The sequence below is a fragment of the Haliotis asinina genome, chromosome 13 (assembly GCF_037392515.1).
Source record: "Haliotis asinina isolate JCU_RB_2024 chromosome 13, JCU_Hal_asi_v2, whole genome shotgun sequence".
NCBI classification, from domain to species: Eukaryota; Metazoa; Mollusca; class Gastropoda; order Lepetellida; family Haliotidae; genus Haliotis; species Haliotis asinina.
The window spans coordinates 44,506,301-44,525,424 of NC_090292.1; the positions used below are offsets into that span (position 1 = coordinate 44,506,301).

General features: G+C 40.2%; 1 protein-coding gene across 1 annotated transcript; it reads right to left on the reverse strand.

Annotated features, from left to right (window-relative positions):
- Nucleotides 1-2,400: 2,400 nt before the first annotated feature.
- On the reverse strand, nucleotides 2,401-14,019 carry LOC137259572 (scavenger receptor class F member 1-like). The gene is made up of 5 exons (XM_067797198.1): nucleotides 13,955-14,019; nucleotides 13,255-13,295; nucleotides 5,691-6,026; nucleotides 5,101-5,215; nucleotides 2,401-2,563 (listed from the first exon to the last, which is right to left on the reverse strand). Exons 1-5 carry the CDS (start codon nucleotides 14,017-14,019, stop codon nucleotides 2,401-2,403), a joined length of 720 nt encoding a protein of 239 aa, XP_067653299.1.
- Nucleotides 14,020-19,124: the final 5,105 nt, after the last annotated feature.

The following is a 19,124-nucleotide window of genomic DNA, read 5'->3' on the forward strand; positions in this document are numbered from 1 at the left end:
ACTTCGACCACTGAAATATGCGAAACAATACAAGCCATAAATCCTCATCTGATCAAATTTGGTTTCGGATTCGTGCTTATCAACTGAAGATTATGTGTTTCAATGAAAAAAATATTGATGTTCGGGTCCAAGTGAAAGGAGACGATGTTGTGATCCAAGTAAAAGTTGCTGATGTTGTGATCCACGTAAAGGATGCCGATGTTGTGATCCAAGTTATAACCAAGATCTATACACCACCTCTAAATCCAACATCTCGCTAACCGTAAAAATGTAAAACGTCTGGTCTATACACATATATCTCACCACTTCTAGACCAACATCTCGCTAACTGTAAACATGTATAAAATCAGATCCTCACACACGTATCACCACCTCTAGACGAACATCTCACTAGACAATCATATATCTCACCAACTCTAGACAAACGTTTCACTAGACACATATATCTCACCACCTCTAGACCAACATTTCGTTAACTGTGAACATGTTTACAGTCAGGTCTATACTCACATCTCAGTAACACCAGATACGCATCTTACCATCTCTATAGACGCACAAGGTCAACACATACACAAAGTCTACTCATACATTCTGCCAGGTTTATACATACCATATTCCAGATATGGCTGAGATATTGCCGATGTGACGTTAAATTTGAACTCATTCACTCACTCCCGCACACACGCGTGAGTACACACATACATACGCACACACACATACACGCACACACACACACACAAACATATTTCTCACCTGTTCCATTAACAAATCCCTCAGATCGTATGGATGAATAAATTGAATATTTTATTCGTCTGTTAAATTACATACATCACCATGTTTCTGACAAACTAGGAACATTTATCACAGTACCTCCTTGAGGGATCTGCACCCCACCTGTATTTATTTCACAGGTGAATGCATTAGCAGTAGGAAACACAAAATATTTAACATTCGTCCCTAAATAATAAAAGACATACCTGACAACTAACGCTCAAGCGCAGAGAGTCAGTTTGACTTCCCTTTACCACTGAGTCAAGATGGTGTTCTATATTAAATTCAGGTGTGAAAAACGTATCTCTGTACACAAATTACGAAAATATCTTATTTTTCCTTATAATAGTGACATAACTGCACAATATGAAAATTATGAATGTCACACGACTGGGATATATGAAGAATGGACACAACAATGCAGTTTCAGTTTCCCTCAGCTCAGCATGCTTAGCTTGAAATATTATCCGTTTCCGTCCGCTATTACGAGAGTGCTATCAACTTTACAGAATACTTTATCACAACGGAAATAAATCATAAATGTTCATAAGAATTAGTTTCAAGGCAACTGAAATCTTTCAAATCTTTAATATAGATTTAAAGTGTACCAAACTCTTACACATCAGACCTCGACATATATACACATACACACACACACACACACACACACACACACATATATATACACACCTATAGATAGATAGATAGATATACACACATATAAGATTATATTCCTGTCAAAGGATTCACTTGAAGATTTAACTGTTATCATGATAGGATCAGTGTTATACTGACAGTTATCATGATTGGATCAGTGTTATACTGACAGTTATCATGATAGGATCAGTGTTATACTGACAGTTATCATGATTGGATCAGTGTTATACTGACAGTTATCATGATAGGATCAGTGTTATACTGACAGTTATCATGATAGGATCAGTGTTATACTGACAGTTATCATGATTGGATCAGTGTTATACTGACAGTTATCATGATTGGATCAGTGTTATACTGACAGTTATCATGATAGGATCAGTGTTATACTGACAGTTATCATGATTGGATCAGTGTTATACTGACAGTTATCATGATTGGATCAGTGTTATACTGACAGTTGTCATGATTGGATCAGTGTTATACTGACAGTTATCATGATAGGATCAGTGTTATACTGACAGTTGTCATGATAGGATCAGTGTTATACTGACAGTTATCATGATTGGATCAGTGTTATACTGACAGTTATCATGATTGGATCAGTGTTATACTGACAGTTATCATGATAGGATCAGTGTTATACTGACAGTTCCATGAATATTCAATAGTTGTTGGTCCTTTCAATCACATGGATACGAATGTCGTTTAAATTGTGCATCTTCTCAAATCTCACGGCACGCGTCCATTATCGAGAGACCTGAACCAGCACACACCTGATAACAAGCCGGCATTCCATCACAAATATATGCGTTTTGAAGAGAAACGGCTCTATCTGCGAATTCCAAGGCAGACAGATGTTATTTCTAGAACATCATGGCGCTAAAAACCGAACAGTTAAACGCTCACAGATCATTGATCTTGTTTCTGATTCAACTGTCTACATGGATTGTGACACGTGGCGTGTTTGGGTCACATACCAAGCTCATTGTCAGAACTGTCAGAGTACGCTGGTTTCCCGTGACAAGAAAGCACACTGTACATCTCTGCTTCGTTGACGACAGCGTAATGTTGATCATCAATGTTCTCTCTTGGAGCATGAATGTCCTGGGTAGGAGTGACGTACAGATGAAACCTGGAACATATATAGCATGGCCCTAACCCATAATCATTTAAGGGCAAACATTTATGGATGTCAAATTCTTGTGATCAATATCTAAAGGCTTCTTCATACCTATTTCGAGGAGACAGGCATCTTGAAGATTCGGCTATACAAAATAAGGATTATTTCCAAATTTCGAATCCCATTCGGGAGAAGATGTGAAATATTTTTGAAGCTGTGTAAGCAAGAGACTTCCAAATGTTATCTGACGTTTCAGTGACAGTTGTCAACGTTTTTAATTCGATTCGGCAGTGTTCTGATGAAATCAATCTATGGTCTGTTTTTATATTGTACTGTCCCAATAGTGATACTATTATTTTTTTAAGTTTCCACACTAGTTTTAATAATAACTGTGATAATCTAGTGGTTTTACTGTCCTTCGTCGACAGGTTCTTCATAATATGCATATATAGTCTTTTTGTCACGTATGTTCTCGTCACGATATGGCTGCAATATTGCCGATGTGACGTTAAATATTAACTCACTCACTCACTCTGATGAAATCAGGCCTCATTTAGCAGCATTCGGGACGTTCTGGTTGTATTCGGGATGCACTGAAGGTACACGCGAGGTCGATTTAATCTACAATCAAAATATCCCTATACATTTGAGGAAGAGTCCAGCTGAAGTCCAGCAGCAATCGAGATATATTCCAGCTCATTCGAGACGCATTCGAGACGTTTTGACTGGATTTGAAGTGGCTCGTCCTTTTATTCTAATTTAGATATGTTCAGAATGTAGTTTGAATGCAGAAAGAATACGTAGAATACAGTTCAAATGCATATATAATGTCGTTCGATATTTTTTCCACTTCGAATGTACCTCGAAAGGTTTTGAACATGTTCAAAATAATCGGACATGTTACAAGTATACCAGAACAGTCATTAGTTATACAGTGGTCGTCAGAAAATTGAACTGAAATTATATGCACAGAACAAAGATGAGTTCACATTTGCAGACACATCCTGAAGTCAGTTCCTGAAAATTATTCATGCTACACTGAAATAACGTGTAGGCCTACGGAAATTAGGAATAGCAAACACAACTGCATTGTTGTAATATCAGCTAACGTATCCAATGTTGCAAGTTTCCTCAACATTATTAACGCAGTATACTTTTGCATTATAGAATAGAATAGAATAGAATGTAACACAGACTAGAAGGATAAATTTACAGTTTCACTCTATCAACTAACTTAACAATTATACACTGCTAACAAATGGGGTAAATCTATTTTGGTTGAATGAAAAATGTGGTCTCTGTGCAGGTGATGTTTGTGACAGCATATTCGCTTGAAGTACTTCAAATACAGGTCTGGTGATTCCGCCTGCTCTACCAACATAAAAGGTATGCACAATGCTAAAACAATGCAAACATCTACCAGAATGAAGATATCTAAGTATTATGCTTAATTTTAATATCCAAATCGGTTAAATATTTTCTTCCTGAGGTTCAGTGATTCCATATATTCAATGATGATCTTTTTGTTGCCTTTTTAGCATTTTTGAAAGAAATTAGCCAATGTTTGTTTATATCAAAATATATGTCAAGTCATAAGATAAATCATATTTCATTCAGAGGTCAAGGCAGATGGAAGAACACGCCTTGGTTACAGATGATGATGTGTGATTATTTCTTCTTCTTCTTCTCCTTCATTTGTTGACAGAAGATATAAGGATGTCCAAGTTCTGACATGCACTTTAAGAAATAAATTAATAAAATATAAATAAAAAAAATTTACTTACACCAGAATTATCCTTTGCTTATTTTGTTGCTGTCAAAATTTTACCTCATCAAGATTGTGGGAAATCAGATGCAGTAGCTATTGTGTTTCTCTCACTGTCGCCAAAATGCCAAAATCTGTCAAAATCTAGGGTAAGGCCAAGAAAGATTTAAATGTTTCACATCTTTGTGTTGGACTTTTCTTGAGCTTTTTGTGTTAGTTATTGATTTGAAAACAACTATTGTTAGTATTGTTTTGAAACAGTTGTGATATGTATGGACTTGAAAGGTGTTTTGAAATATGCAACATATTTTAACTGTGTTCAGAAACACTTTTTTTCTTGAGCTTACATCAAGCTGTCCAGCGAAAACAGAGACAATGTGCTTAACTGAGTTGCCGTTTCAGCCCAAAGCGAATTCAATTTGAAGAATTTATTGCGTGTTATGTGATAGTGTTTCTAAATTCGTACAAACATTTCAGAGTAGATGACAAGTAAGGCATTAAAGAAAATTTGGGCCAACGTTGGGGCAAGCTTGAAGGGACTTTGGGCCAACAATGTTAGCCAACTTTGGCACGGCAGTCACGATTACGTTGGGCCAACGTTGGCATCCGACGTTGGGCCAACATAAGTGGTGACGTTGGGTCAACGTTGAACTTACATCAGAATGAGATCTGAGATATCTATCTGAGATACTCAGATACTTTCTCACTCGTCCGCCCGTTCTCACTTGTTGACAGCAATGACAATAAAAGAGACCCAACCCTTTCAAGATCATATCTAACTCACCTGGCTCTTCTGAAATGTCGACAACACCAGCTCACAGCAAGGACCACAACAACAATGACAAGAACTGATGCTGCAGCTAGTGATGCAGACAGGCCCATCGGCACCCCCACGTCTTCTGGTGACAAAGAACAAGTCTGGTGTGTATTGAGGATCACTTGACATAAACACATAGGACAAAACACGAGGCAGCTATCATCTCGTACTTCTCCTGTTTAATTCGGGTTTGCAAGTGGTTAAGTTGTTCCCTCGTCACAATGAAAACACGAGTTCAATTCCTCACATGCGTGAGCCCCATTTACGGTGTTCCTCGCCCATGATATCGCTGGATTAAAGCGGCGTAAAACCAGACTCACCCACGCAATAACCCCGGATTCCAGAATAGTTGTTGAAATTCAAATAATAAGATAAAATGAAATGGGACTAGGGTTGTCAATTTACACTCACCCACCAGACTCACTGTCCTTACCCGGAGATGATCGGAGGTTGGACATCAATACTTGAACAACAATAATACATGCGGTAATACATACCCGGCTTCTCATTACATTCTCCTGTCAACCTGTTGCATGACGTACAGCCACTTGAGCAACTCTTACAGCCAGTTCCGTAGTAGGAGTCTATACATCCAGACACACAGGAAGAGCCCAGCTGACAATATCCTCCATCACAGCCACCTGGACATGCTGTACAGTTACCTCCTGGAATGTCACATGGAATGCTGCAACCAATGCCATAATAACCAGCCACACATCCAGCAGTGCAGTTACCAGTACCATGTTCTGAGAGCACACACGTGTTATTCCTACAGTTCCTGCTGCACACAGACCTACACTGTCTATCATAATACCCAGTGTCACAGTCAGTGAGGCAGTCCCCGGTCTCTCTGTCACAGTCTGAACAGTGATGGGTGTCAGGACATGGAACGGCTGAAAAAAGAACGGTAAAGATGTATATTATTCCCTAACTAAAACTGAGCATTCTGTGCAACACAAACAGTAAAAGATCCCTAACTGTGGCAAATGAGACCTGAGATATTCTTCATTTTCAGAAGGTAAGGAAATCTAGACTTGCCACATTTTCGAGACTTGCGTTGGCTTTCTTCGATATATTTACTTCAGGGTCTGTGCGACAGACCAAATGCACAAACGGTAAAGATATACCCATGGAAATGCTTAAGTTTCTTAGGGCAACTACTAACTAAATTATTTAGGGTCTACTAACTTAAGCGCCGGGTATTATCGTTTTCGTGAAGAGCAGTTCACTCAAACTCACCATAATGCTTTCCATGCACGTGCACTACATGCTCCTAAGGTTACATGCACTTAAATTTGCACATTACATGTATGTGCACTGTGAAATACAACCTTTAAAAACACTGTTAACAGGGCGGGACAGTACTTAACTTTGGCAGAAATGGGAGGCAACTGGCATGGTTAATGCTGGAAGCTCATTACGACAGGTTGCAACAACTTTTCACAAGTCTGTTAGCGTAATATCCAGACTTTGGAATCTCTATTCAGCGACTGGTGACGTCAAAATGAGGCGTGGTCGGGGAGGGAAAAAGAAAACCACCCCACGGGATGACCGGACCCTACGCCTTATTGCTTTGCGAGACAGGTTTAAATCCTCCTCCGGCACCCGTGAAGAGCCACCTCCTCGTGGTGGGTGCTGGGTCACGCTAAGCGCTCTTCTCCCGTGTGGACCCGGGGCAAAATGTGTCCACAGCACCCCATTGCTGGTCGTAAGAGGCGACTAAATTGGGCAACCTGTTTGCCGTGGGTTGCGTCCCGTGTCGGTGGAGGACGGGATCCTGGTGGTTGAGGGAAGTTGGGCTTTAACTGCGTTCCATTTGCCCAACACACCACCTTTGATTACTGGCCACGTTTTCTTGTTGTTGAGACTATTGACAAGACCCCCTTAAAGTTGAATCCTTTTGCCGTAGCTAAAGGTATACAAGGCATCGCCGGTGATGTTATAAACATTAGACGATTACGTTCCGGTGCCCTTCTGGTTGAGTGTGCAAAAAGACAGCAAGCCACCAATCTTATGAGTACTAAATCGTTTGTCGGTATTCCAGTTACGATCTCGGCTCACAAAACACTTAACACGAGCAAAGGAATTGTCAGGGACCGTGAACGTTTGTTTGCTGACATGTCAGAACTTGACATCGCCACATCGCCTATGTCAAACGTTTTGCAACCCGTAGAAATGATGCTACTGTAAACACAAATACATATCTGTTCTCTTTCTCTTCTCCAAATGTTCCAAAATCACTGAAACCAGGATACTGTAACATCAACGTTGAAATGTACATTCCAAACCCTCTTCGATGCTTCAAATGCCAAACGTTCGGCCATGGGGTTAAATAACTGCACATTGTCTGTTGTTTGTGCTCACTGTGGTGAAAAGACACATACACCAGAAGATTGTGACAGTAACGTTAAGAAATGTACGAACTGCACTGGTGCCCATTCATCGTTTTCCAAAGAATGTCCTGTCTGGAAGTATCACATGGAGATCAACAAACTAAAATTCACCCGAAACATTAGTTTTGCAGATGCCAAAAAAACTGGTCCAAAGTTCTGAACCTAAAGAAAGCTATGCTCCCATTACTAAAACATCGTCCAAAGCAAGTACAAAATCAACCGCAAGTTGTCAAACTGACTTGACTTGGATAACATCAGAAGCTCCTCTGATTTTTTCACCTGCAATATCTACCCAAACGCCAGAGTCACTTTCGTCTCAAATCCAATCAGTAGCATCCTCTGATCATGAGTCTTCTCAGTCAACTCCAAAACCTTCAGAGACTGTTAAAACTAAACCTAAAAGGCCAGACCCTATGAAAAAACTAAGTGGCAGAGCTCCTAAAGGGTCACAGAACAAAATACAATTGTTTAACAAATACGGGTCTCTCGAGGACATGGACGTTTCTGAAAACGTCCATTCTAGGGCACATAGCTTGTCGCCCTCCAAAAGAGTGCGGGGTAGATCCCCAATAAATCCACCAAAATATAGTTTATTCTAATAATATTGTACAGTAGAACTGCAGAGGATTGAGGACTAATGTACATGAATTACAGCAATTAGTCCAAGATTTTACACCTTCAGCGTTATGTCTCCAAGAGACATATTTAAAACAAACAGATATATTTGACCTTCGTCAGCTTAATGCATGTCATTGTTTTTCACCTCCGGGTGATAAGGCCACTGGCGGATCATCCACTCTAGTCAGACAAAACGTTGTTCAAAGCCCTTTTTCACTTACTACTAATATGCAGGCTGTTGCAGTGAGAATTACTTTACATGTAGCGTTTACGCTATGTTCTCTTTATATTTCGCCATCTTCGACGTTTGCCAAAAGTGATCTTCAAGCTCTACATGACCAACTCCCGAAGTCCTGTATTATAATGGGAGATTTAAATGGACACAACCCACTCTGGGGTAGTGTAACTACAAACACGAAAGGTAAATTGTTGGAGGACTTTTGTTCTGACAATGATTTATGTGTCTATAATGATGGTTCCAACACATATTTACACCCTGGTACGGGGATCCATTCTGCTCCCGACTTGTCACTAACAAATTCAGAACTACTAAATGAATTTGACTGGTCAGTCCACGATGACCTCTGTGGAAGTGACCATTTTCCTACTATATTAAAACCTGTAACTTCATCTGATGTTCCTCCATCATCAAGGCGGAATTTTAAAAAGGCTAACGGGGCTTTATATGAAACACTGTGTGCTTAAAAGATTAAACCTGAACGTTTTATTGACGTTCCAGATGCTATTAAATGCTTTTCTGATGAACTGAACTCCATAGCTGATGAGTGTATACCAAAGTCCTCTGTAGTTCCACACATAAGAAAACCATGGTTCAACGATGAGTGTAAACAAGCTAGGAAGGCAAGGAAGAAGGCAGAATATTATTTCCGTCGCCATCCTATGGTGCATAATTTAAATAAATTTAAAATGTTAAATGCTAAAGCACGGTGTACTTTTAAACAGAACAAACGCCAATCTTGGCAAAATTATGTATCCAAAATAAATTCTCGGACACCCATGTCCAAGGTATGGAACATGGTCCAGAAAATCAAAGGTAAAGGTACTAAATCTACTGTCCATCATCTTAAACATGGAGATCAATTGCTTACGGATAAATCAGATATTGCTAATAAACTAGGTGAAACCCTTGCTAAACATTCTTCCTCTTCTAATCATATACCTACATTTCAGCAATATCAAAAACAACAAGAAAAGAAAACTATTAATTTCAATTCTGATAATGGGGAAGATTATAATGAAACGTTTTCTATTCTTGAACTCCATACTGCTCTTGATCAAGCTCATGACACTGATACAGGAGCTGACAACATACATTATCAAATCCTGAAACATTTACCAGAATCCTGTCTGGAAAGTCTCCTAAATATTTTTGATGATATTTGGACATCGGGTAACTTTCCTCCTTCATGACGTGACGCCATAGTAGTACCAATACCTAAACCTGGACGTGATCATACCGACCCATCCAATTATCGTCCGATTTCATTAACTAGCTGTGTTTGTAAGACCATGGAACGCATGATAAATAATCGACTTGTTTGGTACATGGAAACAAACAACCTTATCACAGATATACAGTGTGGTTTCCGTAAAAACAGAAGTACTGTCGATCACTTAGTGCGTTTAGAATCATTTGTTAAAAACTCACTAATTAACAACCAACACGCTGTGTCTATCTTTTTTTATCTTGAAAAAGCATATGACACTACTTGGAAATATGGCATTTTAAGAGATTTACATGACTTCGGGTTGCCTGAATTTATAGCCATGTTTTTGAATAACAGGCAATTCCAGGTCCGTGTGGGTTCTACCCTGTCTGATCATTACAATCAGCATTAGCATCAAGATCAACAGTTTATCGAAAGTTTTAAACGATTCAATTGATGGATCGTTATTTGTGGATGATTTTAATATTTCTTGTCGTGGTCAAAATATGCATACCATTGAACGGCAATTGCAGTTGTGTTTAAACAAGATTAATAAATGGTGTCTTGAAAACGGCTTTTCCAAATCGAAAACTAACTGCATACATTTTTTGTCGTAAATACAAACCACCGAAAGACCCTGAACTGTCTCTAGATGGGACGCCCATTAAAGTTGTGAAGCACGCCAGATTTTTGGGTCTAATCTTTGATTCACATTTAACCTTTTTACCACATATTAAATCACTTAAAACTAAATGTCTGAAAGCACTTGACTTGATGAAAGATGTTTCAAAATGGGGAGGGGATCAAGCTACCCTTCTCTATCTATATCGATCACTCGTTTGTTCTAAACTTGATTATGGCTCCATCGTCTATGGTGGAGCCTGCAAAAGCAATCTTAAACTTCTTGATTCTGTCCACCATCAAGGTCTCAGACTCTGTCTTGGGTCCTTCAGAACTTCACCTATTGACAGTCTTTACGTTGAGGCCGATGAACCATCTCTTGCACAACGCCGTATCAAATTATCTTTACAATATATCACAAAACTATACTCGAACGAATCTAACCCTGCATATAACTGTGTCTTTAATCCTCTTTATGAGGATTTGGATAGTATAGCTCCCTTCCTGTCTTCTTTCTTCTCCCCCTTGGCAGGTGGTTAGACCACAGGTTGACCTAACATTAACTACATTTAAAAAATCAGAAACGAATGAATTACAGTATAAACAAGAATATAATCAATTGAAACATAACAACTATAAATCCTTATTTACAGATGAGTCCAAGGACGGTGGCGCTGTGGCTTGTGCTACTGTCATTGGATCCAGAACAATATCTTCTAGATTACCAGATAATAGTTCTATTTTTACAGAAGAAGCTAACGCCACATTAACAGCTCTTCAATATATTAAGACACCCTAAACGTAAGCAATATATAATCTATTGAGACTGTCTTTCTTGTCTTCAGGCGATTAAAAATTTATCATGTAAATATCCACTTTTAATTGACATTATTGAGTTGTATAATAATCTTGCTAGTGGCCAATGCGACATCGTCTTCTGTTGGTTACCCAGCCATGTAGGCATTTCAGGGAACACAATGGCCGATCTTGCTGCCAAGGCAGCACTCAACAAATCTGTGACACCACTTCTTATTCCATACTCAGATTACAAAGCGAACATTAGAACTTATATGTGATCTGATGCAAAAGAAGTGGGACACCAAAGTAGGTATAAACAAATTACATGAAATAAAACCGTATATTGGCTACACCTACTTGGGCTGTCAGTCCAGATTTGAAGAGGTCATTATGCGACGATGTCGTATTAGTCACACCAGATATACGCATAAATACCTTTTGAAAGGTGAGGATCCTCCATTTTGTATCCCTTGTGATGAAAGAATCACAGTCAAGCATGTCTTGCTTGACTGCGTGGAATATTCCATCACATGGGATACCTATTTTAAATCACGTCGTATGAAGGACCTTTTTACTAATATCAGTTCTCATTTAAATTTTGGATTTTTAAAAGAATTAGATTTATCAAATGAATTGTAAATTAGATTTTTTTTTATTATCTTAAGTTTAAATTGGTAACTGTGCTTGTTAGTGGCTGTATCCTCAAAGGGGGTTGAAGTACTGTAAAACTATTGTCCTCCTGAGAGAGTACGTAAGTCCACAAACATTCAAAGTAAATTCAAACTTCCATGTTTTTAATCGTAGAATAAGTGTCTTTTTACTGAATGGCTAGATTTCCCGAATTGCTGACGCCTGAGGAGGTGATCTAAATCCAGCTAGGGTCCATGCAGGAAACAAAGGTAATGTAAGTCCCCATGGCCCCTAGTATGGTGATCTACCTTCAGTTGTTAGCAATCTATAGCCCATTTTTATCTTGTATTGTCCTCTATAGATAAATTGTTTTAGGTATAGTTACTAGTTTTATATTCTACTCTGTGATATCCTAGTTGTTTTACTGTCCTTCGTTGACAGGTTTTATAATAGGCATATATTTCATTTCAGAATTAAATGTTCTCGTCACGATATGGCTGAGATACTGCCGAAGTGACGTTAAATGTTAACTCACTCACTCACTCAAATCCTCCTCCAAAATCAATAATGAATTCAGGCGAAGAACAAACGTCAGAATTTGTTCACGTACAGTGCGTAATCGTCTTATATCGGCTGGTCTAAAAGGCAGCCGTCCATTGGATGGGATCAACATGACTGTGCAAAACAAGCGCTTGAGACTGCTTTGAGCACGGAACCATGGAGGAAGAACCGTACGTCAATGGAGAAACACCATGTTTAGTGATGAGAGCAGGTACACACTAGACCATAATGACGGTCGACTTTGAGTTTGGAGACGCGTTGGGGAACGTCACAGTGCATGCATCATCAAACAGCATGATCGTTATGGAGGGGGCTCTGTTATGGTGTGGGGTTTGGTTTACTTTTAACCACAAAATGGAGTGAGTAAGCTGGTCGCGCTAGGCAGCAGCAATCAGTAGCTCCTCCTATTTTGTTGTATTCTTGTGGATATATACCTGCTACAGTGATCAAACTTGTCAGAGATGTCACTAACATCACCAGGATCATTTGTGTGAAATTTCAGACTTCAAATCTGTCAATATGTGGAGTTATTTGATGTTTTTCACATTACTGTGTATGAAACTTTTCACATCTTGGCCTGGGCTATCAATCTTTCCCCAAGCCCACAGCACCCAGATCACAATGACTGTTAATCAACATCAGCCATATGGTGTCTACAGCAGGGCAGAGCTTTTGTCCCTCAATCAACCAGCCAGCCCAGGTTGGTTACCCTGTACCCCTGGTCGGAGTGGAGTCTTACATCATCATTTTGACGCCACACTCCTGACAATGTTACGCAATGCTGGGATCTCAGTCAGCAAGAGAACCAAGAGAGGCAACAGAGCAGGAAGGAAAATTAAAAGGAAAATTGCTGTGTACCACAATGTTTTCCCAAACGTTTCAAAAACTGTGTCATGTCGTGGTGTTAACCGCAACAATCTAGTCCAAGTACACCCCCAAGCTCCCCCAAAATATCTTAAAATGTGCCTTTGGAATGCCCAGTCATCTCGTAATAAATGTGTAGATATCTTTGATATGATCATTGAGGATGATATTGATGTGCTAATTCTTACCGAGACCTGGCTGAGGAATGCTGGTGATGAGACTAAAATAGCTGAAATGACCCCAATGTCTCATTCCTTTGTGCATCATCCAAGACTCGACTCTAAAGGTGGTGGTCTTGCGATTCTCTACAGGAAAACACTCACAATTTGTCTTACAGATTTAAACAGTAATCTTAAATCTTTTGAAAAATTAGAGGTAATGTTGACATCTGGTCAGACTACCGTGAGACTGGTCTGTATTTATCGTCCTCCACCCTCCGTCAAAAACAAACTGTCAAACAGTGACTTTCATCAAGAGTTGTCCGCTCTTTTTGCATCACACTCCAGAAACTGTACAATTTACCTAGGGGATTTTAACATACATTTCAATTCTCAGGAGAAACCAGAGGTAAAGAAATTTGTCAGACTCATGAACTCTCACTCTTTTGACTCATAAGTCTGGAAATATTCTGGACTGGGTTATCACCCACAGTGATCTCAAACTTGTTTGTGACGTTCAGGTCAAGGACCAGCAGATTTCAGACCACTTCAGTGTCTTTTTCAAATTAAGGCTGACAAAGCCGGAGAATGCACGATTGGTTTTGCCCTGTCGAAACATCAGTAAAATCCCATCTGAGACTTTCAGGCTTGATTTATTGAACTCAAAACTACTGAGTGATCCTCCTTCCGACGTTGATGAACTTGTTCAACTCTTCTGTGATACTCTTACATCACTTCTGGATAAGCACGCTCTTGCAGTTGAGAAGACTGTGATCCTTCGTCCTCATGCCCCATGGTATGATGAGACTGTACGTCACTCGAAGTGTATTCGGCGTAGAGCAGAGAGACAATGGCGTAGTACTCGGCTAGAGATACATCGGCAAATATATCGGCAGTGTTGCAATGATACCAGACACCTGATTATTTCAGCTAAAAGGAACTATTGTCTCCAGAGCATAGCCGACAGCATGGGTAAGCCAGCATCCCTATATCGGTTCATGGGCAAACTGCTTGGAAAGGGACGAGACCAAGATACTCAGACTCCAGCAGAGGAACAGAAGGAACTGGCAAACTCATTCAACTCCTTCTTTATCTCAAAAATAGAGAAAATTCGTCATGGTCTTACTTGTAATGGCGATTTCAGTGAACCAGTGTTTGTAGGTAGCCCCCTGTCGCATTTCAGAACATTTAGTCCCCAGGATATTGTACAACTCATTCGTTCGTCAAAACCCACTTCTTGTGACTCTGATCCAATTCCAACCAAACTTCTGATAAAGCACCTGGACCTGCTGATCTCCCCCATCACTATGATTGTTAATACAAGTCTTCAGAATGGTGTGTTCCCAAACAGTTTCAAGGGGGCGGTGGTCAGACCACTATTGAAAAAGTCTGGCCTGGATCCTCAGGACCTGAAAAACTTTCGGCCTGTCTCAAACTTGCCTTTCATATCTAAAATCATTGAGAAAGCAGTTCACTCCTGTCTCAAAGAACATCTATTAAGCCATGATCTCCTTGATTCTTTCCAGTCTGCCTACCGGCAGTACTACAGTACAGAGACAGCATTGCTCCAGGTAACAGACAAACTTCAACGTGCTACTGATGAGGGTAAGATTTCAGCTCTCGTTATGTTGGACTTATCCGCGGCTTTCGATACCGTTGACCACCCTAAACTCCTGACTAGATTGAAGCATCATTATGGACTGTGTGACCTTGTCCTTCAGTGGGTTTCCTCTTACTTGACAGACCGGCATCAATCGGTCCTTGTGGGCAGAGAGCGCTCTCCTGCTGTGGCTGTCTCCTGTGGGGTGCCCCAAGGATCGGTTCTTGGTCCGGTTCTGTTTGTACTGTACACAGGGCATGTTGGAAACATTGTCAGTGATCACGGCATGTCTCATCATGTTTATGCTGATGACACACAGCTTCTGGAATCCTTTCACCCATCAGAGTTGAATGAGTCTCTTCAACGCATCGCTGACTGTACACTAGACATAAAGTCGTGGATGACTACAAATAAGCTCAAGCTGAACGACACGAAAACCGAAGCTCTCCTTGTAGGCACAAGACAACAACTAAGCAAGGTGGAAGCTGTCATCCTCAAAGTTGCAGATGCGGATATCTGCCCATCAGATGTTGTGAGGAATCTTGGCGTTCACATTGATTCTTCTTTGACGTTCAATGCCCATGTCAACCAAGTGAGCAAAGTATGCTTCTTCCATCTCCGGTCGATCAGCAACATTCGCCAGTACTTGACTTCTGCAGCAACTCAAGCCCTGGTTCGAGCTCTGGTAACATCCAGGCTCGACTATTGTAACAGTGTTCTTTCTGGCATTAACTCCAATCTGGCTGTTAAACTGCAGAGGATACAAAACACCTCTGCCCGCATTATCAGTAGAACTTCCAAATGTGCCCACATCACTCCTATCCTGAAAGAACTCCACTGGCTACCAGTCAAAGCAAGAATTGACTTCAAAATACTCTGCCTGACATATAAATGTCTTCGTGGCTTGGCCCCTTCCTACCTGTCTAACCTGCTTCACCCATATGTACCAGCCCGCACCCTCCGTTCCAACTCTCAGAATATTCTTGTGATACCCACCTACAGACTGAAATCTTTCGGACACCGCAGCTTCTCCTACACAGCACCAGTCCTCTGGAATGCTCTTCCATGTGATATCAAAGACTCTAAAAGTTTTGACAGTTTCAAAGCAAAACTGAAAACCCACATTTTCTCAGTATACTTCACATAATTTAACCCATCTTCATCTTTGTACATATTTCTATTTATTTCTGTAGCGCTTTGAGCATACCTAAGGGCGTGGAAAAGGCGCATTATAAATGTGCATTATTATATTATTACAAAACAGATCTTTTGCGTGTTGATGGCAGGATAACATGTGTACGATATCGTGACGAGATCTCGATCCCGATTGTGATCCCCCTTGCGTGTACAGCAGGTCGAATGTTCGAGTTCCAGCATGCCAGTCCCCGCCCTCACATCACTCCTGTGTGTCGGGACAGACTGAAGGCTGCAGGTGTCCGGGTGTTGACCTAAGTGACGTGGCACTAACTGCCTTGGGTGTGAGATATAAACAAGATTGGTTACACCTGGACAATGACACAGTGCTGTTAACGACGATGGAAACTGTTTGGTTTTGTCTGAATGTGCTTGTAATATTTCTGCAGTGCCATGTGATACTTCAGATAACTTTATATTCACCATGCGAGCATTTAAGAAGTGACAGAATTGTGGGAGTGAGTGAGTTAATATTTAATGTCACATATTATAATTTTCAAGTTTACGTGCAACAATACATAGATATAGCACAGGGCTTGGCGAGACCAGCCGATTGGTTGGACCATGCCTCTTCAATCACCCGTCTAGGTGAAGACAAGCCAAAGTGGTGTGTTGGGCAATAGGAACACGATTGAGGGCCCTTAACCACCAGGATCCCTTCCTCCACCGACACAGGATCGCAAACCACGGCAAACGGCTTGTTGGACCAACACACCACCCCCAACAAAATAATATCCTGGACATCAGAAATAAGAACACACTGTTTTACCTTTAGCACTAACAAAGCCAACTATCCACACGGTCACGGGGAAGTTCATTCTGAAATTGAAATCGATAACACAGATACCATTACAAACACATTGAAACAGCAACTGCTTTCGAGGAAGTCGAAAATGCAAAAACAGATGACTAACGCTGTAACACCTTATGGCCTCCAGTAATGTCTGAATACCAACAGATACAGTATACATCAACATTTGGAACGCCCGTCACGTCATAATTACTGCTTCAACTTACAGAATTGACGGACTTATCACGGTATTTTATTTTTGAGAAAGTATTTCTTGAGAGAAAACAAATTCTATATCAGCCACTATCTATATCATTATTTAACTGACTGGGAGGTATGTCAAAATATGCTTACGGTAAATGTCAAAATATGCTTACGTTTACCGTCAAAAGCTAAGGACAGTTGTGATGCATCAGGTAAGTTCCAGAGCCAACTGTCACGTTAAGCAGGTCGTTGAAAATTGAACCAAGTACTATCAGCTGTTATGCTTATCGTTGTAGATTCATGATCCTAAATCTGCTTCATGGTGAAACTAATTTTTTACCTCTCGAGGAAATGACCATCGCCACGTGATGGGAAGGAAATATTACCCAGTAATAATATCGATGCGGAAAACTTTGAACGTTTTCAGAATAACTTGTTGATACATATTTTTAAACTCAATGAGTTGTGAATACCTTTATATGAAATCAGATAACGTAAACAGTAATATGGTGACATGTTATCGATCGCCTGAATGTGAAAATAGCTTTCCTTTCCTGATCTTTCAAATATGCGTCAGTTTCTGACTGCATACCATAGAACGAGTGAGTGAGCGAGTTTAGTTTCACGCCGCACTCAGCACTATTCCACCTAGATGGTGGTGGTCTGTAAATACTCGAGTCTGGACCAGACAATCCAGTGATCAACAACATGAGCATCGATCTGCGTAATTGGGAACCGATGACATGTGTCAACCAAGTTATCGAGCCTGACAACCCAATCCCATTAGTCGCCTCTTACAACAAGCATAGTCGCTCATAGAACGAAATTTTAATAAACGTGATAAGATTATTTATCTGGGAGGAGATGGTGATCCAAGATATAGTATATGGAAATTACATGTCTAAAAAATAGGAGATATGGTGGTCTTAGATATATTATGTGGAACATGTGTGACTGGGAAGTGGGAACAAACGGTGATCATAGATGTATTATATGGAAAGTATATACTTGAGAAAACGTGGATGGATCACATGGGACGTATGTGTCTGGGAAGCGGGAATAGATGATTTTCCAATATATATATATACATATATATTTAACATGGAACGTATGTGCTTGGGAATCGTGGATAGATGGTGGTCCTAGAGAACTTATTTGTCTTGGAAGGTTGGTAAGTTGTCTTGATAGTATTACTGTGCATATAGTTCCTCATATATTTTTATATTTTTCGAAAATAATTTTTAACTAAGGAAATCCGTATAGGAGCAATTACTATGCATAGTGTATCTTGTTTATGACACAACGTGTCAAGCAAAGCGTCAGGCAATTAGCAGACGCGTCCATGCCAGCCTTAACTAATTAATCACAGATGAAATTAGTGAGCTGTGTCGGCAGATAGGTAGGCCCATCTCAGCAGGAGCATCTATACCACCAACTAGGCCGTAATCGAAAATCAACTTTACCATCGTACCACCCTCTTTGTCTTGTCGTAAATGCCATGACCACGTACAGAGAGATATTTGGATTAGCAGCTGACACAAACCGGCCATGCCTATACCATAAAGAAAATCAAGTCTTGTTAGGTAATCATCTCCTTACCACCTACCTCGTATAGTAAACTGTGTCAGCATAGGGTAGATAATGCATATGGAAAACTCAAACATCGGAGAAACTTGATAACGAACGGGTAGAGCTGTGGGTTATAAAATCCTGGGTTCTTCCATCTCAGCCACACTTGCTTGAATAAACCCAAGGAACTCACAGCTCTCCCCTTTCTTGTTTCAAGGTTCGCTCACAATAGCTAATTCCCCAAATCGAGGCTTGACAGCCCCTTTAGCCTAGTAAAGTTAAAGGTTGCCCTAACCGGCACAAACAAGCTGTCTTAACAGGTATATACGTGGCGGCCATAAAAAAATCGAAATATTTATATTATATAGAAAAGTATCTTCGACAGTGAATTGACACAATGAGACACATTCGTCACATAACGTGGCAACATTGCGGTCAGTGCTGTGAATTCGAATCCAAACTGTCAAATATACAGTCCTTGTATAAGCATAAAATCACCAAATGAAACAAATCGCCCGACCGCAAAGGGTTCCTGAATACACG

Excerpts from the sequence above, each read along its gene's own strand:
- LOC137259572 (XM_067797198.1), bottom strand. The coding sequence starts at position 14,019 with ATGGGGCATGAGGACGAAGGATCACAGTCTTCTCAACTGCAAGAGCGT. Across the intron at positions 13,296-13,954 it reads CGTGCTTATCCAGAAGTGAT|CTATTTTAGTCTCATCACCA; the intron begins GTAAGAGTATCA and ends GGGTCATTTCAG. Across the intron at positions 5,216-5,690 it reads CTACGGAACTGGCTGTAAGA|AAGACGTGGGGGTGCCGATG; the intron begins GTTGCTCAAGTG and ends CTTTGTCACCAG.